Genomic DNA, 26,327 nt, shown 5'->3' on the forward strand with positions numbered 1-26,327 from the left:
AAAAAAAAAAAGCTCACGCACTTCAAAACCTAACCACTTTTTCGTTTTATTCTAAAAAAAGGTTACGCAATCAGTGACTATTTGCAGTATGCACTAACATTTTGGGGTGCAACCGTAGGGTAATAATCACTCGAGTGGTGGGAGTAAACATCTCGAGATATCTCGAGTGATCTCAATAATCGAGTGCCACTCGATTTTTCACTCGAAATCTCCCATCACTATTTTGCACACCTATATTCCTAGTATCAAAGAACATTGTTTGACTCGTAAGAATAAATAAATTTAGTTACTAATATGGTTTGACTCCTAGATAAATGATACTATAGATAGGAAACTTGAACAGATTTCGTGGTCATTAACAGCGCTAACTGTTGACACTTTCTCCAACTTCTATTGCTTTCCTTTTCTAGGAATTGTCGGTAATACAGTGAGTTAAATTACCTGTAGCCGGTAAAAGATGCAAGCGCCATCTAGTTGTACGCTCTACAACTATATACCTATTTGTTTTAGGTATTCTGCCGCCGCTAAATTTAAAATTACATAACAAATCTCACCCTACACAGATCACTCAGAAATTGATTTTGTAAAATAATTTTCACGTAAATAATTTTTTTTGTCACCATGAGAAAATAAGTACATTTGATAAAAAGCATTAAAATCACTCAAGCATTAAAGTCACTTTTAAATGCTCTAATAGTCTTCCTACTTAAAATAAGAAATAATTTTGATACTGTAACTTTTTAAAATGTTTGTTGAAAAAATTTCAAATTTCAGTACATATTTTGAAAAAAAGAGTGAAAATGATTATAGAGTTTCAGTGCTTTCTATATTGTATTAGCTTTCACGGTGAATAAAAAAATATTACAAGTAAATAATTTTACTAAACCAATCTTTGATTAATTCTTGTAATAGAGATTTATTATGCAACTTTAAATTTTTCGTTGTGTTGATATCCATAAAAAAGCTCCCTACCTCTGATCACATTTTTTATTAAAAAAAACAAAAAAATATTTATTATTAATAAAAAAATGTGATTATATGATGATCAGACATTATTATGTTATATAAATAAATGTGAATGAAATATCTAATAAAACACACTAAAAACACAAATAAAACACACACCAACACTCGCCAAACCTAACCAACAATAAACAATAAACATGAACAAGAACAAAAATGACATGAAATGATTCATAATTGCAATTGTCAAAATTTATTCTACAAAATCTTTGTGGCGACATCTGTAGACTCTTTCCCCAACTTGTATATCCATCTCAAGTCACGTGGTTCCCAGAGTTTCCCCATATTTTCAAGTATAAGTTCTCGGGCCCTGGTTTGACTTCAGTTTTTCAGTTTTTTTTAACTAGCTTAATGTCTTCAATACAGGGTGTTTCTGAAATAAGTGGGTTCCTTGAAAAGGGCACGAAAACGAGCAACTTTTGCTAAGCAATTGTGTAAATGCTTCTGTTTTCGAGAAAATTAGTAAAGAAAATTAACCATAAATGTAAGATGACCCTGTGCATCTTGTGCAGGTGTGTTTTGTTGCAGTATTACTTAGCCGGCGTATAAATCGGTTATTGGTGCAATGCAAATCCTCATGAGTACAGGGATTTTGGTTTCAGCAACGGTTTTCAGTAAATGTGGTGTGATGGTTTTGGTGACAGAATTTTGACCGTCATTTGGAAGCATGTTTATTGGCACATGACTTTGAACAATTTTTGTAGAGAATATCGTCTGTTTCATTTAATTTTTGTGTTACTAAACAAGATTTGAATAAATTTCAGTATTTTCGAACACAGATTTTAAACCGTCAAAACCGACATCAGCGCTTTGTACTACGGCACACGCCATCTTCGATAACAAAGGTACAGCTGGCTGCCACACAAGGTGGCTTTAAATTTGTTTAAATCGTGAATCTTCTTTTTCAATTTAAAACATAATCAATTGCTTATTTTCGTGCTCTCTATTACCCTTTCCAAGGGATACACTTATTTCAGAAGCACCCTGTATGCAAAAAATGTGGGAGCTAATGTTTTTTTTTCTAAAATACTACCTTAATATAACTTTTTGAAGCAGTTCTAATACATAGATGTCAGTGAGTAAAAATCACCATGCAAAATTGTTTAATTCCTTAAAATTTAGATAAATTTTGGGTATATTTTCACAAAAAATTATTAGGAACAGAAAACATATAAAGAAAAACAAGTGTATGTCTTAAATATTTATTCTAACATCACTATTTATGACTTAAATTCAAAATAATGAAAAAATATATAACAGCCATACATTATAAATTATTATTTTACACTTCATTATAAATAAAAAGATAATTGAAATATACTTTTAGGTTTAGAAAAATGCTGATGCATTTTTGTATAATTGTATAAGATAGAGTAACATGATATTTATTTTGGTAATGTCAATCATATATCGAACGCTAAGACCAGCACCGATATATATACTTTACAATAATTTTTACATTTTCTGCGAAATATCGTAGCTCATTAAAAAGAAATAACAAAGTAAAGTACTATTAGTGTATTTATAATGAAAATACCTTATTGCTAGTTAAGAAAAATAATTTACAAATTTGGTAAATTCATTTGATAATTAAACGTACTCGATTCAATTCTAATTTTTTATGTTAACTAATGAGTGGGGAAACTTACAATATTCCTCATGACCACCTACAAATTATTATTCATCACTTAACTAAATTGATTTCACTTTTTTTCTCTCGTTTTTCAATTTATTTGCAACGTGTCAAGAAACCTACTAGCATACAATAAAATTAAAATACTTTGCGTCTACAAGTGTCGTATGCGAAACAAGTAGTAAATTCAATCATTAACAACCGTAATTATTAAGTCAATGTTAAATCTTGTTTCTTCAAAAGAAATTAGAAATTTTGGAAAAAATGGAAACAATTTTCCTAAATTTAATAATGTTCCAGAATTAATTGGCCAATTGAAATTTGAAAGTGGATTGTCAAAATAAGAGAAAAATATTCAGAAAATAATTTTTAAATATAATATAAAATTAAGTACTATATAGCAAAAAAAGCGATATTTTTTCTTCAGATAATTCGTGATTACATTTAAAAGCGTTAAATTAAATTTTTTAACGAAAAATCTTACAATGGTTCTATATGGGAATTATAACTGACAATACAATTAGCAGCAGCGATCTCAGACTAATTTAGAACAAGGAACCAATCAGGCGCAAATGTAGTTGAATTTTGGTCGATTAAATTGAAACTGCGCTTGTATCCAATGCTCAAACACATCCTGAAGTAGTCCAGAATCGAATTTTAAAGTTATTTTAGTTAATTGCAGCAATCCTGTAAGTTTTAAAAAATAACACAAAAATAATCTGTTTTTCGAATAAAATGGAAGATTTTTATCTTCGAAATACTACTAGCAGTTACAAGCAGCAAGCAAATTTCCGAAATACCCAGTGGAATTGAATTTTTGGAATTCCTAGTGACAACAAATATCTCTGCCATTGGTCGATTTACTTTATATCAGCTCAAGTTTTGATAATCTAAGTCAAATCATATGAAAACTAAAAAAAAATCGTTTTCAAATTTCAACACACTATCTCAAAAATAAAGTGTTTCCAGATATTTCCTATTTTGATCATCTGAATTCATGTTTTAAATTTGGCCAATTAAATCTGAAACACCCCGTAAAAAAATATGTGATGATTAAAAACTATTTCAAAATATTACAAATATTTTTCAAAGAAATAAACAAACTGAATTTACCGCCGTTATGGGAATATTTTATTTTTTTAGATTTTCCCACAAGGCAAACTCGGTAGTTGTGGTACTTTTCAAAATATTCATTTATAGGTTGTAAAATTTAAGAATAACTCAAAAATTACTAAAACGATTAAGTAATAACATAAGTGTGAGTTTTATAACATTTCCTGGCACATATAATTATAGTAGAAAAAAATATATTAACTTCGTAGGATTTGTATGAAAATTACCACAACTACCAATTATGCCCACAACACCCTATTTTTTTTTTAAGTATATCCATATACATTTTCAAATCTAACTATAAGTATAAACATCTGTTATTATCAATTACTACAAAATTATCTAAATTTTAGATACACACTTGATCGTTAAAAATTGTGGTCATGACTACAATAAAAACGTAGTTGCATTAACGATTTTTGTAAAAAAAACTTTTAACTCATTCCTTTATTGTGTTATATTTTAAAAATTATTCAAATTACATCGTTTAACACCGACTTTTTCACAATCAATACACTTCATAACAATAAATTAATAGGGTTATTACTAAAATTGCATCTATTTTATAGTCAACTAATTTCAGTTTTATTTTATTTTTTTATGAAAATCCTTGGCCACCCTGTTCACCCCAATTAAGGCAGTCTGTTTAAAGTAATCAAATTTACAGTACATTCAAATAATCCGGTACTTGTCAATAAGGAAGTACTCTACCTAAACACATTAGCATTTAAGGTGAAAAACGACACGGTACAGCTCCTTCAAATAAAAACTAACTAAATTATGAGTATCATAAGAAATTATTAAATACCATTATCCAAAATCAAATTAGAAACATCTTCGGGGTAAGCACGGACCAAGATAAACGAAAGCAGAAGTGTACTGTCGTTTCAAAATGCTAACACAGTTCGTAGTTATGAAGAAACTTACCTAAAATCAACCCAACATTTCTGTACAGTATAATAAATTTATATTATTCTATATACACACTACGTGAAAAATTTACTAACTTATACAAAAAAATAGTTAAAAACATGAGTCATGCCGTACAAAATCATACCATAAATGATTTAAAGCAAAACTCATCTTGGAAGCATATTTAAAGTCTTGAGCGTCTAAATGTAGTAACACCTGATGAAATTATCGTATAAATACATTAATTACACAAATTTTCCTCCAAGTTTTTTTGTCGCACGCACACACATATAAAACGCTTTATTATAATGATCCCTCGAAGGCAGCCATTAAATCACTTTGCATGTTCATGTCTATTTTATTAGCCATCTGAAAAATGCAAACGCCATTATTTAAGCTATCTAAACTATTTATCATAAGATTCCAAAAGAATACGCCTGTGTTTCACAGTCACTAATTCTTACTTCGAACACTTACCACTTCTCTCCTTCTCCTTTCCTGCTCTTGTAACCTTTGACGCTCCCTTTCTGATATTCTCTCCGAACCTGAACTCAAAGAACCAGGCGATGTGCTACCTTCTCCTGGGGAAGACCGCAGTTCTTCCACCCTCTGAGCTGGTAGAGGCTGTTGCTGCTCGGCCACGGATTTTCTGAGAAAAGAAACAATGCGATATTGTCTGAAAGTTTACCTAGTGAACAGTTAATCTGGCAAGTCTTTTTTTTCCAGTTATTTTGTTTTTCAGTAAGGATACTAAAATAACAATTATAATTTTTGACATACAGTTTCCTGTTCAGATCAAAATTAGAGTGTACAGAAAAAACTGTACTAGAAGTTATTTGGTCAGATTTGCATCACTGATTTACCTATAAGTGTCCTGTTTCTCGAGTCACAAAAACTGTAGGACGAAATCATAAAGAAAAACACTTGTTTTATAATCATGATGCTATAACAGCATTTTGGCGCACTCCCAGTATATTATATCCATTAATTTATCACTGGGGTAAATTTGGCCATTTGAAACCACCACTACTGCTTAAGGTATTGCATCGTGTATGCCTTAAGACAAAAAGAAAATACTAAACTACTATGAAATGTGATTTTAGTATAACCTATCATGATAACGTATCTATAATTGTATGAAAATGCCATAGTGGCTGTGTCCAAAGATGTCATAAAATAGGTAAATTTTATAAACAATTTTCTCAAATAAAATACAGATACATTAGACATGAAATTAGTATTCAGTTAGTCATGATTAAAGAATAAATTATTCATTTTTATTACTTGACGTATGGTTCCTAAGTATTTTTCAAAAGATCTATGGAAATAAAGGCACCCTCTGAGAAATGACAGCGTTTAATAAAGTGTTCGAATTGCAACGATTACATCACCATGAAAATATGGATAATATGGAGCCAGATACAGTAATTGTTCTTGATAATACGCTTTACCATAGTCTACGAATACTTCGTTTATAGCATCTTATTATGGTCCATCACATTATTCACTGATGTAGTTAGTGATTCTACTTTTAGTGCTTTTACTGATTTTCTGTCATTTTACTGTTACAGTACTAACTTCTTACACCTTGTATAAGTAGATTTTTCACATGACCCACTTGCCCAGCTAATGCAATTGCAGGCTACATTCCATAATAAAAAATAAGGAAAATACAAATCACAACTTATTCAAAAAAATTTGAGAATAGATGCGACATGAAAAATAAAGGCAATATCGTAAAAAAAAATTTTGTAAAATTCTTATAGTTTTCGAGAGAAAAATTATCGAAGTTGTAGTATTTTAAAGCCTTACATAGCTGGGCTACTGTAGTCTCTAGCGTCATTCCATATGACAATTTCTATACATGTAATATGTCGAACGGGAATAAATTCTTATTATTATTATTATTATTATTCACGTTGTGAGCTGTACGCAATTCGCTCTCTCTCTCCAAGTGGCTCCAAGTAATTTCGAGTACTGAAATCCGATTTTAGTAGGTATTACATTACTTTTCCAAGTGTCAAAAATGGGTTACATGTATGTATGTATGTATGTATGTCGGAGGGTGGTGGAATTGTCTTCCACCGTGGCACTTAGACCTTATTAGGCCCCTTGTACACCCTCCTTCATTACACGAGTACTTTTCTTCAAACCATCCTATTTAGTACATGGGTGGCTTGGTGGCAAAGTCTCGTACAGTTTATGTATGATAGCATGGTCTTGAGTTACAGAGATTTTCTTGCTCTGTTCTCATTACCATTTATCGGGGACAACACGCGTGTGGCAAATGTTGGGCGACCCAGGTCTCTTGGTAGGCTGCCACAGCCACGTCCCCGAGCCTGCCTTAGGTCACCCATCCAAATTCCAGCCCACGTCCGTGATGCTTGCCTCGGCAGATCGAAATCCACCTGCCAAGACACCCGGCTAGGCGGTCCCCATGGGTTACATGTATAGCAACTCGGAGTTGATGGATATCGTTTTAATTTATGGTGAAGCAAGACAACATTTGTGTTAGTTCGTAGAAACTGGGTACAACAGGTCCAAATGTTGGTGGACAAAATTTTGAACAACTTATTTTATGAAGTAAAATCACAAATTAGTTTCATTAATTAATAATAACAACAGGGGCAAAAGCAGTTGAATTTGCTGATGTAAAATGGGTCTTATAAAGTTATATTTGTTTCTTTCCTTGCAAAATTCTTTCAAGTTTTTGTACGTTTTTTATTACACTTCATCTTGTGTACAGTGAACCAGTTTCCAGTGTCGTGAAGAAGTGTATTTTTAAATCATTTTCGAACTGCCTTTTTAGATTTTTTTTTTTACAAGATTGTATTTGTAAGAGTCCCAAATTTTTTTTTTGGATAAGTTCTGAATTACCCTGTATGTACAGTTGAGCCGTTGGATCTTTACATTCACGTCATCAATATAAAAGACAAATGTTCAATTATTGATCAACGTGAATTAACTAACGATAGAAAAAGACAAGCAATTGCCTTCACAGGTTGCGCGACCGATACTAGTTCTGACAGAGGTTATTAATTTCCCTGATGAATAGGAAAGACGCAGACACACTGCCGTTTGCTGTGTGCTTAAAATGTAGACATATCGATGCGTTACTACGAAAACATACTACCTCAAATTGAGCTTGAAAAACATGCTAGCTCAGATCTTGAAGTAAAAACATGCTATCTCAGTTTAACTAGAAATTTAAGTTGTCTGCATTGGCATTGAAATACACATTGAATGATTGAAACCGTGCACTTACAATAAACTATATAATATATTTTTCAAAAAGGAATATTTATGTTCAGGTACACTGTTTATTTTATTTTTTTCATTCAACATTTTTCAATTAATTTTTTTAAGTTCTATGCTGCAACACATACATTACTTGACGTTTTTTGAAATAACAAATTATAAAAAAAATAGGGTATACTTTAATATATAAAAATGTTTATTATAACTAAAAATTATTCGATTTTTTTCATGCAAGTTTACTTTGATATAAAAATTAATAGCGCACTCTTATCTGATTTATAGTCACTACTTTTGATACACTTTTTTTTTTCACATAATCTGGGATGCTCAATTTATTCTGAAAATAATTTTATATGCTTAATGACGACTTTTAAGGAGACTCTAATAAAAAGGATTATATAGTGGATCAAGCTAGGTCCCAAACACCAGATCCAAATCGTTCTTACCGCACCTCAATAAAAACAAGTGGCTTCTTAAAGGTACGCTAGCCGCGTGCTTGCATACTTTGGAAATGAAATGCAGGTATGCGACATTTTTATTAGCGGTACTTTATGATCTGCTGGATATCGATGCGACGGGCCGAGAGTAGATGATATGCACGTGCACGTTTCCCCCTGCACACATATTTATTGTACATATCATTCAACTTTATACATTATATTTATATTCTGGTTATTATATTAACTCTATTAATGAAATTTTATGAATAAGTGATAAAATTTTTAGCTATACTTTTAAATAGTTTATGTATTAAGTTGTTGAAAAAGTATAAATAAATGATATTTTTCTACAAATTGTTGCATCTTGTTCTTATTTGAAAAGATTGTAAGAACTGAATTTCACAAAAAAACTGAAAAATTTTGGAAATTTTTAATTATGGATTTATAAATACAAAGCTGTGTGTAAAGATCACGACTTTATCTGAATGCAAGTTAAGAGCAATTGCCAAGACAATTCAGGTATAGCTGCTCTACAGGGGCATATTGTCCAGCTTAGAACGATTCGGACCCGGGATTTCAACGCCAATGCAGCCAACTTAAATTTCTAGTCAAACTTACTTTTGTGTGAGATAGCATGTTTTTACTTAAAGATCTGAGCTACCATGTTTTCCAAGCTTAATTTGAGGTAGCATGTTTGCTAAGCTAAATTTGAGATAGCACGTTTTCGTTGTAACGTGTCGATATATTTGACTAATATCGTTTCCTAGGGTCTTTTTTTTAACAAATGGATTTTCTGCGAGTTCTGTGGTTGTTTCAGTAAACCGAGAGGAAGTCTGTTTGGTTTTGGTGGAGTTTAAACAGTTGTTATGATGCAAAAAATCACAAAACATGTTTTCATTATATAAATAATGAATCCTCACTATTTCTTAAATGAACACTAATTCATGAAGACAATTGCTGATTCGAACTCGTTTGCAATTTTAGTTCATACGAATATGCCTGATGACATGAGCATAAAGATCCAACGGCTAAACTGTATGTAGGTGGTAGTGAAGGCTATATTTTATCTATGAGAGCAGAACTGATGAATACATTAATATAAAATAAAAAAGTACCTACCTACCTGTTGGATATTTGGATATACAAAAATGAGTCAAGTTTTAAAGATAATACAGTTTTTATCAAAATCAGCATATACAGGGTGTCCCACTAAGGTCGACGAGGTACGATATTAGGGAAAGTATAGGTCTTAGAGCTTCGGGGAAAAAATTATGATTAATAAATCAACCAAGAGAAATCAATGGAAATAGTTTACAAGTTCGTAGCTTGGCCGCTAGGGGGAGCAATCTACATACCAAAGCATAGAGTTGAATTTTTCTCAGAAATGTTTCCTATTCATATTAAATAGTACAAATATACAAATGTTATTGACATTTTGTTCTATCTCTCGAAAGAAAGGGTGGGAGAAGCCCCTAATTTCTGATCAGAAAAATGCATTTTTTTAAAGATTGGCTCATCAAAAGCCCATAGTGTTATACCTCGTCGGAAAGGTCTTTTTATGCTTTATATCGTGGTGATTGCATGTCATTTACCTCAATATGGAAACCTATAGACGATGTTACTTCAAAAGAATGCGGTTTTATGGATTTTTCTCAAATATTTTAAATGCAATGCTATAATTTTCTTTACATAAATGAATTCAGCACAAAAAATTGATGAATATAGTATAGTATAACGAAAGTGTTGTTTATTTATAGGTGCTATTTATCCAAGTTTAGGTTATTTCACGTTTTCTTAAAAAAATGAAATAGCTGGAAAAAACTTCTTATAGGTTAGTTTGAAGAGCATAATAATAGGTATATTTTGACGCCAAAAAGGGTTTAATATATTTTTTTGTTATCAAGTTATTCGCAAATTAGTAAGCAAAGAATAAATAATGATAATGAATTGAGGAACACGACCCTAATGAAAAAACATTTAATTACCAAAACAAAATGTTTTGGTATGCAGATTGCACCCCCTAGCAACCGAACGACCAACTTGAAAACTATTTCCATCGATTTCTCTTGGTCAATTTATTAATCAAAATTTTTTTCCCGAAGCTCTAGGGTCTATACTTTCTCTAATATTGTACCTCGCTGACCTCAGTGGAACACCCTGTATATTTCTTGTTTCATATTTAATAATTTTTCACACACCTCATCTGTTGCACAGATCTACATGTTGAGATTGAGCCACTGCCTAGTACTTTGGACCTGGACTATAACTATAAAATTTTTTGTTGGACATCCAGCTATTAATATAAAAGTTACAATATTTCAAATGGCTTTTTCCGTATATGTTTAGAAAATATATTATCTGAAAAACTTGTTTATTCTGAAGAGTCCTACCCTAACTTATAAAACACCCTGTGTAGTTACCAAACCTTATACACATTTCTTACCTTGCTTTCTCAAGGGCGTCTTCCTCCTCTCGTTCCCGCCTCCTCTCATTCTCGGCCCTCAATCTTTCTTTCTCTGCTTGTTCCCTTTGTTGCCTCTTGAGTTCTAAGTTCTCCAAACGTTGCTTCTCTCGGTCCGCCTTCTCCTTGGCCTTATTCTGGAATTGTTTAAAGCTATCCATTACCTGCTGCTTACTGCTACCACCGGGAGTGCTATTCTGCGGCGATTTTCCTTTCGCCAGACTACACCAAGAGCTGGCGTTCTTCACGTTGTGTTCCTGCTTGCTAGACTTGAAGTTAGCAAAGACTTGCGAATGGGATTTTTGTTCTATGGGCGGCTTCTTATCATTCATCATGTTGTTCATGGGGTCCATCCGATCTTCCATCTTTATCTGTGAAGGTTCCGTCTTCATGACTTGGTTATTCAAATGGGGAGGTAATGGATCGAACATCGACGGTATGGACAACTCCATGGACAGCCCCATCGAAGATATGCCATTGTTGTTAGTACCCATCTCGAAATCGTGTTTCATTCCAAAGCCGTTGTTCTGCGTGTGCATAATATTCGAATGCGGGTTGGAATGCGTCTGCATCATATTCTGCAAGTCCGGTTCTAACGAATTGTGGATTCCCTGGTGCATCATGGAATTTGTCGGCATCAAACCACTAATCGTGACCGGTGCTTTAAGGTCCATACCCATCGTACTGGGCTGCAAAATGGGGTGGTTTAGGTTAGGGTTCAAGTTTATAGCCGGATGGGGGTGCGGATGGGCAATGACAGGGTTGCTAAGCGTCGTAGGCATTTGCATCATGGTAGACGCGGTAATAGCGTCAATTGAATCGCTCTGCTTGATATCGTGCTCTAAACTCGCGAGGGACTGCTCTAGAGGATCCGTGTAAGTACTGATAGGCGATATAATGTGAGGTTTGGGCTTGTCCGGTGAGGGGGTGGGTATGGCCACTGGTTTGGGGGCTTGTGGGACGGTAGTGGGAGTGACAGTTTGTACAGGCAAGGGAGATATTCCGGGAGGTTTTTCAGAGGTAACAGATGGTTTACGAGCAGTTACAGGCAATGCTGCTGTGGTGGCTGGCAGTTGCTGTTTCACCGTTAAGCTTGCGACGCTAATGGGAGGGACAACCGGGGAAGCCGCCGGGGCGCTGCTCGGGATGCTGTTAGTGTTTGTCGTTGGTGGTGCGGCAGGTGCTGGTTGTGATGATTTCTGTATGTTCTGTGAAAGAAAAATTAACATGTAGTGACTTGTTCATGCAACACAAACATTTTCAGTGCAAAATATTAACATTTTTCTTTTTTGAGGAAATCGGTCTAGCTCAAAAAATATTTGAGCTTAAGAAAAATTAGTTTTAAAATTCTGTAGTGTTACCTTAGTATACGCTTTGTGATCCATTAACATATGTATATACATATGGGTAGATATATTAGGGTGGTCCAGATTTTAATAGACAAATTTTGGGGAAGTACTAAACAAAAATTAACATCACTTTGCTCTATAAACATAGGTGCTGAAAGCCACCGTTTATGAGATAGAGGGCGTTGAAATTAACAAAAATAAAACAATTTTTTTAAATAACAGGAAAACCACTTCATCAAATTTATCCAAATTTGGTACACATTTTTTTTTAAATAATTCTCCTAGTTCTGTATGCATACAGTCCAAATTCAAAAACCAGTGGCAGAGAAACAAGGATATCATTTCTCTATTTAAAGTAAAACTTCAACGCCACTGAATTAATTGGTAATATGAATACATTTTATAACGGTCTGAAATATTCCGGATGAAAAAACATTACTTTATTTTTGTCGAAAAGTGAATGATTTACGAGTTATAAAACATTATCCAAGTAAACATCTTTCCACCTAGACTAAATTCCGATTTGATTTTAAATTTTTTGGACAATAGTCTCTTCCAGTTAATGGAGGACATACTTTCTGACCGACAAATTGGGAACTGGTTTCAAATGAATGGGGCGCCAGCACATTCTGGCCAGGTAAATGGCTGACAAACAACTACCAAAACAGATGGATTGGTCGGTATGGCACCATACCTTGGCCACCTAGATCATCTGACATAGATATTTTAGATTATTTTATTTGAGAGTAACCTAAATAATGACGTTTATGCCGTTCCTATAGCAAATAGAGAACAACTAGTGCAAAGGTTAAATGAGGCCTGCACTAATTTGAAGCAAAATCCAGTTTTAATCAGAGCTGCTGTGAATTATATAACCAAAAGATGCCAAAAGTGCATTGAGTTTGCAGATGGACACTTCGAGCAATTGATTTAATTTACTTATTTTTCATATAACTTTAATTGTTGTTCATGTTACTTGAAAGTTGTATTCGACATGTTTGCTATGATAGTGAAAAATATGTATCAAATTTGGATAAATTTGATGAAGCGATTATCCAGTTATTTAAAAAAATTGTTTTATTTTTGATAATTTCAACGCCCTGTATCTGGTTGTCAACTTTAATTGTTCATGTTACTTGAAAGTTGTATTCGACATGTTTGCTATGATAGTGAAAAATATGTATCAAATTTGGATAAATTTGATGAAGCGATTATCCAGTTATTTAAAAAAATTGTTTTATTTTTGATAATTTCAATGCCCTGTATCTGGTGGTGGCGCCTATGTTGATAGAGCAAAGTGATATTAAATTTTGTAGTTTAGTACTTTCCCGAAGTTTGTCTATTAAAATCTGGACCACCCTGTATATAGAGTGCCTAAAATGAATGGGCCATACTTCAAATTTCAAGCATAGCTTCCTTGAATGAAGTAAACCAATATAGGTAAAAAACTTCATCAGTTTTTACATTTGAAATTTAGCACAGGATACGTTTTTGGGCTAGACAAAAATTAACAAAGGCTTATTTTTTACATAAAACAGAGGTCACTTTATTTATTGTAAAAAGTGTATTCTTGTTGTGTGCCAGTAAAATGTATCGTTTCATCAACATACATTTTAATTTTCTACAGCGATCAGTAAAGAGTATTTGGGATATTTGAATCTAGTTAAACTTCATTATTTTATTAAATTTTCGTCTTAAATAAACTTTTTTGCAATTTACATCATTTATACTTGAGATATTGGTCATTCTATATTGTTTCACAGAATTACAATTAAAGGACTGATCACATTAGAAACCAAAATTTGAATAGAACCTTCTAAACTATCTGCAAACTGTAACAAATAGTTACTCTATATACAAGCAAATAATTTGTTTTTGCAGAAAATAAAGTAACTTTTTTTTTACTCTTTTGTAAACGTATTGGGTTAGTTCAAACACATTAAAAAAAATCTTATTAAATGAAGTCAAACAAATGAGTAAAAACATATGAGAGCTAATAATAGAATGCATATATTATGTATTTTTGAAAATAAAGTAACGTTTTTAATTCTAATTAACCCTAAAATAATGTGATCTAAATGTTTATTTTCATCCAAGGAAGTTATCCCATTCCTTATTGGTCACCTTGTGAAATATTATTTTATTAGTGATAATATTCAACCTTCATTTACATATCTGTACAAAATGTGTTTATCCAAAATTTATTTTATTATTTTAATACATTTTAAATTATATATCAATCAATAATTCTATTTGAAATTTATCAACTATTAAAAAAATGTTATTAGTCAGCAATGTGCTTGTATATTTATAATTATTGAATTATTCTTATATCAGTTTTTTATTCCTATAAAATATTTACTATGAATCAGAGGTTCCACTTTGTCCTGTGTAGATGTTTCATGTTTACAAAAACAAATGATAAACATTTTTATTATCACAAAAAAGGAGATAATTTATTCATAGGTATGTGAAAACATTTCATATAAAGACTAGTTAGAACTATAATTGCTTACTCAGCAGAGGTGAAATCAACCAATAATGCAGATAAAGTATCTAACACACACACATTGCTCCCACCAGTTGATTTAGTCTTTTAAAAATAGACCCTAAATGATTATAAATAACATAAATAAAATGTAGCATGTGGAAGTACAGAATTCATTATTTCCGATACAATGAAATTTCCAGACATTTCTCATGTATCCCATGTCTTTTTCATGGTCAGTTGTTTATGATGATGGCTGTTCTTTACATAAAATTCTTGTACAACATTCTGAATTCAGCAACATACTATAATTATTTTGCTTTATTCGATTATGGAAGATACAAAATAAAACGAGATCATTTTTAGGAATATGTGAATAGTTCCATTTGTTCTCGATACGGTTTGATTTAGTTTAATATCGATCCGTTGGGTTTATCACATTACGAAGTTCTTTATCTTTAAAAAAAATTAATAAAACAAAATATAATCCTTTTTCTTGCATGCACTAAAGAAACCTATTAAATGTTTCTTACTTTTTGTTGTCCAATATATCTAGAGTTATTAACTGTATTTTATAATGAATAATCAATTTAATCAATATTAATCTAGTTTTATTAAAGAAAATTCTGAAGAAGTCTTTAGGAGTAAATAATTGAAACTGGAAGAGACCCAGGTGGTTTTTAAATGTAATATCGATGTGATTGAGAAAATGTCACAAAATTTTATAATTTCGGAAATAATTAATTTACTCTGGGTGTGTAGTTTGCCAGTTTACATAACAATATAAGCTCTATATTACTTTCCATTTCCTACATTTTTTATCGATATCGCCAACGCAAAGATTTAATAAAGTATGATCACTTAAAAATTATACAGTCGCCACCATAAAACCTGCATCCAATAGAGAATATTTTGATTTGATTTCAGAAAAAACTTTTTCTTCCAATAAAATTAAGAGCAATCTGGATATACAAGATTCTGGATTTAGGAGAAACCTATGTTTTGATAAGCTAAAATTAAAAAAAATACATTTTTCAAAAAATGTGAAATTTTTAACTAAATTCTAATAGCACTGAAGTTAAAAAGTTTGAAAGAAGGTCAACTTAAAAATAAAAGTGCAGTCGAAACATTCGAAACTAGACATTTGATATTTTTTTAAATTCCGACTCAATTTGGAAATTTAAATTTAGTAAAAATAAACTAAAGAATTTGACCCATGTTTTGAAAAACTTATTATTTTTAATTTTGGCCAAAAATGTCATTTTCTTCTAAATTAAAAATTTACCAGTATATTTAAGTTGTACTTCAGACAAGCAAAAACTATTAGAAACATTTTTTGTTCTAAAATATAAAAAATGTTCCCACTTTTAAACATTCGTTATATATACAGGGTGAACCAAATTATTACTACCGGGATCTCAGGAACAATCAGAGATACCAAAATGAAAAGTTTATATGGACAAAGTAGTGTAGAATATACTGTGGCGGCTCGTCAGATGACGCACCGCTTCACCTAAAATTTTCGTTTGGATGTGCAATTTAAAATTATTTTATATATAAATTATATATAATTTATTATATGAATTTTAGAATTTAGGTATAATTCTATATTTGTTTAATATGCAGAAATAAACAGAATAGTTGCGCGGTGAACCCCTTCTAAAAAAACATTGCCTTCGTTGAGCGCGAACATCAACTTCGAACCATACAACGTATAGTACACGCGAGTGACACAGATTAAAATCAGTGTGTATTCTGCTTCTCTTTGTAGGTTTTTTTTACGGCGGTTGTCATGGTAACGAGGCGGACAATACATAATTAAACTACGGCGTGGGGGAACAAGTGACGCAGAAATTGAAGCAGCATTGCCCATCGCCTGCCTTTAACAGTTTATACAATACGCATCGCCCAGTGCACGATTATAACGGTTCTTTGTTAATATTTGTTTTGTACAATAATCGTAGAAATGGTTCCATGTATGATCCAGTATGTATTTTGGAAACGCCATTTTCCAGATGGAAAATTGAAGACAAAAGATTTTTTAAATTGCGAGAGACTTGTGCCTTATTCTCTCGATATGGGAAAAAGGGGAAGTCAAAAGACAACGTGTACGTTCGAAAGTTTCGGAATGAATGGTGTTCGGAGTATAAGTGGTTGTGTGGAAGTGTTCATTTAAAAAAACTTTTCTGTATGCCGTGTTTAATTGTGGGTGTAAAGTCGGAGGTGTGGAATAATAAGGGTTTTAACAATTTTGGGAATGTCACGCGAGGTTGTCGTAACCATAAAGCTTCTTTAGAACATACATGTACGGTGTGCATTAATGTTCGCAGAAGTCCACATGCCGAACTAATATTTCTATTTTTTATAAAATCTAAATGAAAATCCTTCTCACAAACGTCAGTTTTTTGGTAATATCGCAAATGCAACTAAGAATTTCCAGATTCATTTAAAGTCGTTTGACCTTGAAAACTTGAAAATTTTCGTCAACGGCGCTTTTTTTTTCTTTTTAGTCAATCAATGAATATGCTTCATCTATTCTCATGAGTCGCCTATGAGAATATAATGTTTCGTAACATTGCCCCGAAAAAAATGACTTCCTCTTCATTTGAATTTTATTAAAAAAGTTCCTGAATTATTCTGATGTAACTTTTTGTTATTTTCACTGGCACAATTAGTTTTTTTTTACCAACATTTTCGAAAAAGTAACTACAATTTATACAATATTTAACCAAAGGTTCAAATTATTTTTTTTTTAATCGAATGTAATTAATAGATATTTGATTCTTAAAGATTTTCAATATTTTCTGAAAAAAATTCAAAACAACGAATTGTTTTGTTTTCTTAGTGGTATATCGACAATATTTTTGTCAATTTAAACTTTTCTGTATATATAATTACATATTTCCAAGATTCATGAAAAAAAAAACGTAGATGTAAAATTAGTCGTAATGGCAATTTTACTTTCCAGCAAAATGACATCCGATAGCCGTATCTTGGAAATAAAACCAACTACAAGAGAAATTTTAAAAAATTCCATGAAAATTGAGAAATTCTTTGACATTTCCATGAAAATCTCCAATAATTCTAGATTTTCCAAATTGGTATACACCCCGATTTATTACGCTCTTTTATTCTACACAGCATAGGGAGCAATCTGCTTCAAAAGTGCTTGTTTGCACTTTTTGTAAGTTTTGACTTTTATCATTTCCAAGATTCTAAATCGTTGAATTGAATACTTGGTATTTTTTAAGCACTTACTATTTGAAAAGTTTCTCATCATTTTCGACACACATAGTTTTCTCTCACAAAAATAATTTAAATATATCGTTTACAGAATTAACTAAAGTAAGATAAAAAATGTCACTCACCGTAGATGTAGAGTTCCCAACAGACGGATTCGGCGACTTTTTAGTAGCCTTCTTTTTAGGCTGTCGGTTGGCAGTCCCACCTATAAAACTTGTACGCTAAGAAGGTGTCTACTAAGCGGCGAGTACGTAGCCCTCGAGTGCCATATATCGATAAAAGGTCTTACCACAAAAACACCATTTTTTATATATTAAATTTAATAATAAACTTTACTTTCGACATCAGTGTTAATGCTTACATCTCTTCATTGTATTTTAAATAAATATACAAATAAAAAAAGCTTAAATATCCAGCTGGTTGCTACACTAGAGGCAAGGTATATTCGTGAACACAGAGAGTCCACTTATATTTACATTAGTATTATGGAAATATTTACAAAGTATGCTAGTCCCACGCCCCCCAAATAAGAATTTAAATGAAAGATGAAATAAAAATTAAAATGACAATAGAAATATATTTATATTAAAAGTATGTCAAATACATAAAAACAAAATAATATATAAAAAGTAAACAATAATTAAAACACAGTGCAGATAAAAAAAATTAAGTGAGAAATTATGTATGTATAACCATACCACAGGGAAAAAATCTTATAATTACGAATACATTATATAAAGAAGGATACTTTAAAAATGAAAAAAGTATTTTGACGAGACACATGTTAAACTTTTCGTGAATACAGTGTAAATTATATACATTTTTGCATTACAACATAAGTAATCTGATATGACACAACTCTCATATTCTACATTTCAATTCTAAAATCGCTTGCCTCCTATACGACTCTTTAATCTTTTCAGCACTTTTCCTAAAGTTTACTAGGCTACTACACCTTGAATTAAGTCTCTAAATAAATTGTAAATGGATTATTGTTAACAAATACATTAGGTACACCGTATGAATACTGAAGAAGGTTTGTCTGGAGAAATATAATTTTTGAACAAAAAAGCATTGAAAAGATCAAGATATTTATAAGAAAATATGCCTAGAGTACAAACAATGTGGGTGGAGGCCAGCTTACTTTATAACTGACCAAAGAATTCTTTTTTTCGAAACCATACAGTACCATAGACAACTATTACGATACATTTTTGTGGTGTTCACGTTTACAAGCCAATCAATGTTAAATAAAAAAGTTGTGTTTATTTCTCTTTGAAAAATGTTGCACAAAACAACACAGCTGCACTAGAAAAAATATTTGTTCAAAAAATTAGGCACAATATTTACGTACTGGTCACATTAGACCTTCTGTGAACACCTAAATATATACTAAAAAAAATCCATCAGGATTTGCCCTATTGATTTTTTACGGCAAATCCAGACGGAATGAGATACAGCCGCCACACACATTGTCTGCATTAAAATGTAGCGCGTATATATCATATATGTATATACAGTCACCTGATGTCAAAAAAAAAATCCTCGACCGTAAAAAAGTTGTGGTAAGACCCAATGGTCTGTATGGTTGGTCCGCTAAGCTGGGGCCCCACACATATATGCACTCAAGGCTGATACTATTGCCAAAGTGAACAAGTAACATTATCTGATTTTTGATAAAAACTATATTGCCAATATTCCTCGTTCACGTTTGGCAAACACTACAAGATTAGGCGCAATAATACTTATTTTGTAAAACAATTTTGCAACATGAAGCAAATCAACATTTGTACTCAAATACGTGCCAGTTTATGCGAAAACCTTCATGCTGCACCAAATGAAACTGAAAAGAGCACCAGCATAAATGCGTACATACATTTGTTTTGTTGAATTCAATGGTCAAATTACAAAGTTATGACGGTCCAAAACTAACGTATACATTTCCGTAAGATTATGGTAATAAAACCTTAACACCTATCGCTGTAACCACAATATGGATTACAGGCTCTCAAAAATGTATTCGATTTCCTCATGCAGTCACACCATAATCTCCAGAAAGCTCTAAAATCCACTTTATAAGTGCATTACTTGGTAAAAAATATACCAATACTTAATTTTAATCTCACCTCAATTACAGCTTTTAAACAATATGTATTTCACTATTTACAAACGCTCTATATAAATTACATTTAAATGACAAGAGTCAAAGTCTCAAACACTGCATCATGATGCTGAAAACGTACAGTTGTGACATTCATACTTTTTTAACAGCAATAAAATATTGATAAGGAAAATACGAATCGACACAGTTAAACAACTTGCTTTATGAAGCGGCCAAAGTTCCTCTGCGTTAACCTACATCTAATACAAATAAATAAATAAATCCTTCAATCCAAAGTACGTTATATCCATTTTTAGAGTAATTCTAAATCAAAACACCTTAATGACATCCATCACATAAACAAAAATTACAAAAAAATCACCCCCAAGAAAAAATAAACCAATACTGTATAAAATTAAGTCATTTTACGTTAATGAACATTCATTTGAGTGTAACAACAATAACCTTTCTTTTTTTTTCGTTTTCATTGACAGCACATATGTGCACATTAAGTTGTTCTGATTCAGACAGGTACAGACTCCAGTTTTGAATTTCATTACACGATTCCCTGTACATAAATGCACGATCCGAATAAAATGTTATTAAGTGTCGCTTCACCGTGCAAGTAGTTTTCCTTTCTTCAAAAAAGATCTACTTTGACGTATATATAATGTAAACGTAGACAAAATTAATAAACTTTGCTATGAGCAAAAAGAAAATTGAATGGAAAATCTCAAAGATTTTACTTCTTATATACGAAGCGTTACGAAGTCAGAGCATGGCACTAATATCCCATTCTTTTATTACAAAAAAAACAAGCCACGCCCGCGGTGTCCGAGGTTTTACTGCTTCCGATGTGATAAAAAAAAATAACAAAATAAGAATAATCTCACATGGGTCTGGATAATAATAAATATTAAATACTCTCAAACCTACGACCGTCACAGATACGGCGGAAAAACGTACATAACCGCACCCTAGATCAATAATTTTTTTCTGAGAATAAAGCAGAATGTCATCTACAAATGCGTGGCACTTTATCACTGTAGATGTATAACCAAAGTGAGAGCTAACCTGCTTCGCTGTCGCTGGAATCGCTCGAGCTGCTCGACAGGCTGCTACTGCTGCTGTCAGTGTCCGAACTGCTCGAACTCGAGGACATCCGCCCGGAGGGCCCACCTGCACCAGTCGGGTCCACTTTGTTCGCATCCTCTGTAACAAATTAATTCATGAAAAACATTAACAAAAACCGTCATCGTGAGAACAACACAAAAAAAGTATATCTGGGTGCTCCTTTTTCGAGATGCACAATGGGGATCTCGGACAACTTAAAGCGATCATACAATATCGATCAAATAATATGTGAAGAGAAATTTGATCTTTTTTAAATGATTATTGGAGAAAACCATTATTCTGCAAGTTGACGAGCAAAAATTAGTAAACAAAGGGACCTGTTAGGCCTCATCAGTATGCCATAGGTGAGGCAACCGATTAATTAAATAGCTATTTGATGCTTAAAGCCAGGCATGTTGTAAGTAGTAAGTAAAGATATAGCTACAGTCATATCTCAAAATAATAAGCAGCGATTTCATCTTTAATCCGGCTCACCATTTTTGGCAGTCAACACAAAGAGAAGTACGAGCCGTTTGTAAATTATTCGTATAAAATTGTGTGTGCCGCATTCTCCCACAGCAGTCGATACTGCAGTTTTAGGCTTTAGCAAATTCTAAATTGTATTGCTGTTTGGTGCGTGACGTCAATTGGGTCTCGTTTGGAGTGCACCAGATATTCTTCTGCTACAGCAAATTCTAGACTTTCATTGGTGTTTGGTGTATGACGTCAATTGGGTTACGTTCATTCGGATCTGGGTAATTCTGGTGGAACAGGCAAATAGGCGTGCATCGGGGAGAAGTCTGACGATATTTAATTGTGATTGTAATTAATTTATTAAGAGATTTTGGGTTTATATTCTTAAAATGGAGAGTAATTCAAGCTCTACAGTGTGTTCTAGTAATGGTAAGAGCCCTCATCTAACAAGGCAGGAATATCAGATGATAAAAAAAACGTGTATGAAGGGCTTATAGCGCGAAACCAAAATATGAGTGTAAGTGGTGGAACCTGGTGCTGTAATTGTAATGGATAATGCACCCTATCATAGTCGGCGATTAGAGAAGTTGCCAACATCAGCATGGAGAAAGGCAGAAATTATAGACTGGTTAAAATCGAAAAAGATCGAATTCGACGAAACAATGCTTAACCCTTTTGCTGCGCAATACGTATGAACGTAGCTACCGCGCCGTGCGCGAAAGTTTATTGAGTGCGAATATATACGTCTGGAGCGGTTAGACCTCTTATAGTTTTACATTATGTTGTGTTAAATTACGATTTACGATAATTTTACGATTTTATTTTGAATAAAATACAGTATATTTAATAAATAGAAACTGAAAGAAACATGAACAATCTTGGTATTATTACCAGTACCTCTTTTCATAAAAATATTTGTCGCAATCGGTATAAGCTCGCCCGCAAAAATTCGCCTTACCAATTGCAATAACCGAGTCACTAATGCGCATGGTTGCGAATATATACGGTTTGAGCAGCCTGATCCAATTTAACTATTCATGCGAATTAATCCGTCTGGAGCAGTTTGAGCCCTATAAATTTTTAGCGAATATATACTTCTGGAGCAGTGAAAGGGTTAAACCCGGATTACTGAAAATCACGGAGAGAGAGAAAGGCCAATACATTAAGTATGTAATGGATGAAATGGCTACAGCTCATGGGATTACAGTACTTCGCTTGCCACCCTACCACTGTGAACTAAATCCTATTGAGTTAATCTGGGCCCAGATAAAAAATGGAGTAGCAGGAAAGAATATGACATTTAAATTGAATGTAAAATTACTCTTGCACGAAGAGATTAATTTGGTTACAGGAGAAAAATGGAGTAAATGTATATACATGTCCACAAAGAGGAACAACGCATGTGGAATCTCGTCACGACAGTTGATGCATTGGTTGATCCATTGATAATACCCCTTGGAGATGACAGCAGCTCTAGTGATGACAGTGATAGTAATAGAGCTAGTGACCAGTAATGTATATGTACAGTCGGTGCTACCCAAATGTGAACGGCAATATTGTACCGTGTAATTTGAACTTCAAATCATAGTTGGCGTAAAATTCAATAGTTGTCAAATATATATGTCACTTAAAGCAAACATAATGAAATGTAAACAAGTGAAATATGCCAGAGCATTTAACTGAGGCGCAAAGAGCAAGGACTACAGCTAAATTAGAAGATAATTGGTCTTTGAGCGAAGTGGCTGCTGATTTAAATGTCAGTAAGAGTTGTATATTTTATATTAAACAACGCTGGCAAGAAGAACGAAAATTACAGGCCTATCAGGCAAGGTGTCAGGAAGGTTTCCAGTGACGCATATTTATTAATTAGAATACCATCTCGGTTTTACGCCACTACAAAGTCTGATTTACGATAAAATCCAGATGAAATTTCCATAACAACCAAAATCCGTTCACATTTGGGTGGCGCCAACTGTACATAGTGTAGTGTATAGTCCAAAGTATAATAAGTGTAGTGTATTATACAAGAAGTGTTAATGTATGACCATCATAGTGAAGTCATAGTAGGCAATAGTGTATACTGTGTATATACAGGGTGTCCCATAAGCACATGATCGAAAAGGTACTGCGACATTCTTTAGCTCGAAAGAAGACGATTTGACCTAACTTCAATTAAGAAAAAATGTTTGGCTCCTCTGCTATTGACTGTCAAAGTTCTTGAAAAAAAAAAAAATGTTTTTTGTAATATCTGGAGAATGTTACGATGGATTTTAATGACTTGCTGTGGACTTGTTCCTAAGTAAAACTCATGTTTTGATGAAGCAACCGCGTCCATCTGCCTTGGGCTAGTGGTAAATTCTTGAGTGTCTTGGTACAAAAATTACTAGAACTTTTTATTTGGTCGCTGGAATCAATTCATTTTATTTTTATTGATGCATCAGTTCTTTTTCGAGATTTTCGTACTCTTGGTAAAATCTTGTAGCATTCATAATTTTTATGTAAAAAAATGTTTTCAATTTTAGACAACCATTATCACTACTACTCAAGTACAACAAATACTCACTACAATTACTACTATCGTAGCAGCGTAAAATTCCAGCAAAATCCATCGTAACATTCTCCAGATATAACAAAAAACATATATTTTTTCAAGAACTTTGACAGTCAATAGCAGAGGAGCCTGGCATTTTTTCTTAATGGAAATTGGGTCAAATCGTCTTCTTTTGAGCCAAAGAATGTCGCAGTACCTTTTTGATAATGTGCTTATGGGACACCCTGTATAGTTCAGTGTATTATTATAAGTGATAAAGTGTGATATCACAGCATGCGCATCAGGTACTTGTTAAGTGGGTGGTGGTGGGCCATCGCCGCCGAAAGGGCGGCACTCAACAATTGGTGAGAGGACGACAGGTGAGTCTATACGCTTTTTAAATGTGAATTTATTTTTTATAATTTTCTGTTCTTTGACCACTTCTCAAGTAGTACGCCTATGGAATCTTGTCCCCTGCACCCCTCACCTCCCTTGCTAGTCTAAGTGCTGGATATGAATCACTGTCCATTTTTATGGTACAGGGTATATAGTCCTACATCTAGTTGTCATTGCTGTTCAATGTCTGAGGCAAAAATGGCAGTGACCTTTTTTTTAAGTACGATGGTTTTTCGGGTTATTATGCCGTGACCTATGTACCTGGTCATCACTAATTACACCTTTCACTTCCTTAGCCTTAGATGGGAATCTTTGACCTGCCCTTATGTTCTTGGGCTAGCATCTGTGGTGACGGACCCTCTATCAGAATCCCTAGGCGAGTCATGGCGAAGCATTTGCAGAGCCGCCACTAAAGGTCAGCAGTGAAGAAAGACGAAACATTTAGAAGCATTGGATGCAACCAGTTACAAAGGCCACTATGAAATGTCTCGGAGGATCCCATTGTCTGTGAAGTGGTTCCATCCATAACGGTTTTAGAACTAACACGAACTGAAATGAACATAAGGCGGGCCTAAAAGTTTTTACAGGGGGTCAGCCCCCACAGAGCTTAGCCCGTGAACAATAAGGTAAGTCGAACATCCTGGGCCGGACCAAGGTTAAGGATGTGAAAGGTAAGACGTGTGGCTGTCGCGTCAAAGCATTTGCAGTCACCACTGAAGATGCCGACAGCAAAACGTTTAGAAGCATTGGATGCATACAGTTGCAGAGGCCACTATGGAACATCTCAAAGGGGCACAATTACCTAAGGAATGGTTCCGTCTGTAGCGGCCTAAGACCCAATAAGGAACAAAATGAACATGGAGGAGAACCTAAAAGTTCTGATAGCTGGTCCGCCCCTACAGAGCCTAGCCCGAGAACAGAAAGGGCCGGTTAAAGATTCCTGCTACCTTTATATCGATTTCCATTTCGATAGAGATCTACATAATATCAGAAATTTTTCTATTCATTATTAACAATGCAGCAGACAATTATATAATATTATTAGTGCGTTTATATGAAAATTTAATTGCTCGAAAGAAATAATACGAGACTCGATGACAATTTTGGGCAAAACAATAAAAAACCTCCTCACTGTAGAATAATGTGACATAAGCTGACAATGTCATATGTGTCTACAATCGCATAAATGTGCTAACACATGAAAGAATTTGTCCCAAATGCAACCAACACATAATGTAAAATTTTACCAAAAAAGAGCCAGTTTCATGGGTGTCATATTGAAATTTCGAACTATTCTGTTTGCATCTTATGATTCATTTTATCAAAATACCAACTTAATCATTTTTACAAAATGCTTTGAATACAATACATCCAACCGTAACTTTAAGCATAATTTTGACAGTGCACTTAATTTATCTGTTATTTTATTAAATTGGTTTATTTGGTTAAAAAATTGTATAATTTACTGCAAGTGATAAACAAAAAATTCAGCGACTCACCTTTTTTAGGAGCCTTTTTCGAGTTCCCTATCTTATCGTTCACATCTAGAAGTCTTTTCTCGAGCTCCTGTTTCTTTTCCGCTATTTGTTCGTCCTTGGATTTCCCAGCAATTTTTTTATCTGAAATTCGCAATTAAATGTTTCTCACAATGGAAAAAAGAAATAATGATCGATAAATATGTTACTGCCACCAAAAAATTTAAAACGATTATTTTCATCGGAACAAAGATTTCCTGCATTCCTTCAAAATTCTAATTAAAATTAACATTTCGTGAAAAAAAATACAGAAAACCT

At 33.0% G+C, this 26,327-nt stretch overlaps 1 protein-coding gene across 3 annotated transcripts in view; it reads right to left on the minus strand.

The window, feature by feature from the left end:
• Nucleotides 1-2,277: 2,277 nt before the first annotated feature.
• The window catches only part of LOC108912048 (bromodomain-containing protein 3), a 53,206-nt gene continuing 29,156 nt past the window's right edge, over nt 2,278-26,327 (minus strand). For all 3 annotated transcript variants that reach the window (XM_018717203.2, XM_018717204.2, XM_018717202.2), the window contains 6 exons: nt 26,034-26,153; nt 21,096-21,233; nt 18,046-18,125; nt 10,823-12,048; nt 5,159-5,330; nt 2,278-5,050 (listed from right to left, as the gene is read on the minus strand). In XM_018717203.2, coding sequence (XP_018572719.1) covers nt 4,985-5,050; nt 5,159-5,330; nt 10,823-12,048; nt 18,046-18,125; nt 21,096-21,233; nt 26,034-26,153 — 1,802 coding nt within the window. In that variant the 3' untranslated portion in view covers nt 2,278-4,984. The remainder of the gene's footprint in view (nt 5,051-5,158; nt 5,331-10,822; nt 12,049-18,045; nt 18,126-21,095; nt 21,234-26,033; nt 26,154-26,327) is intronic.

This window comes from Anoplophora glabripennis, unplaced genomic scaffold (genome assembly GCF_000390285.2).
Source record: "Anoplophora glabripennis isolate ALB-LARVAE unplaced genomic scaffold, Agla_2.0 scaffold363, whole genome shotgun sequence".
Taxonomy (NCBI): Eukaryota; Metazoa; Arthropoda; class Insecta; order Coleoptera; family Cerambycidae; genus Anoplophora; species Anoplophora glabripennis.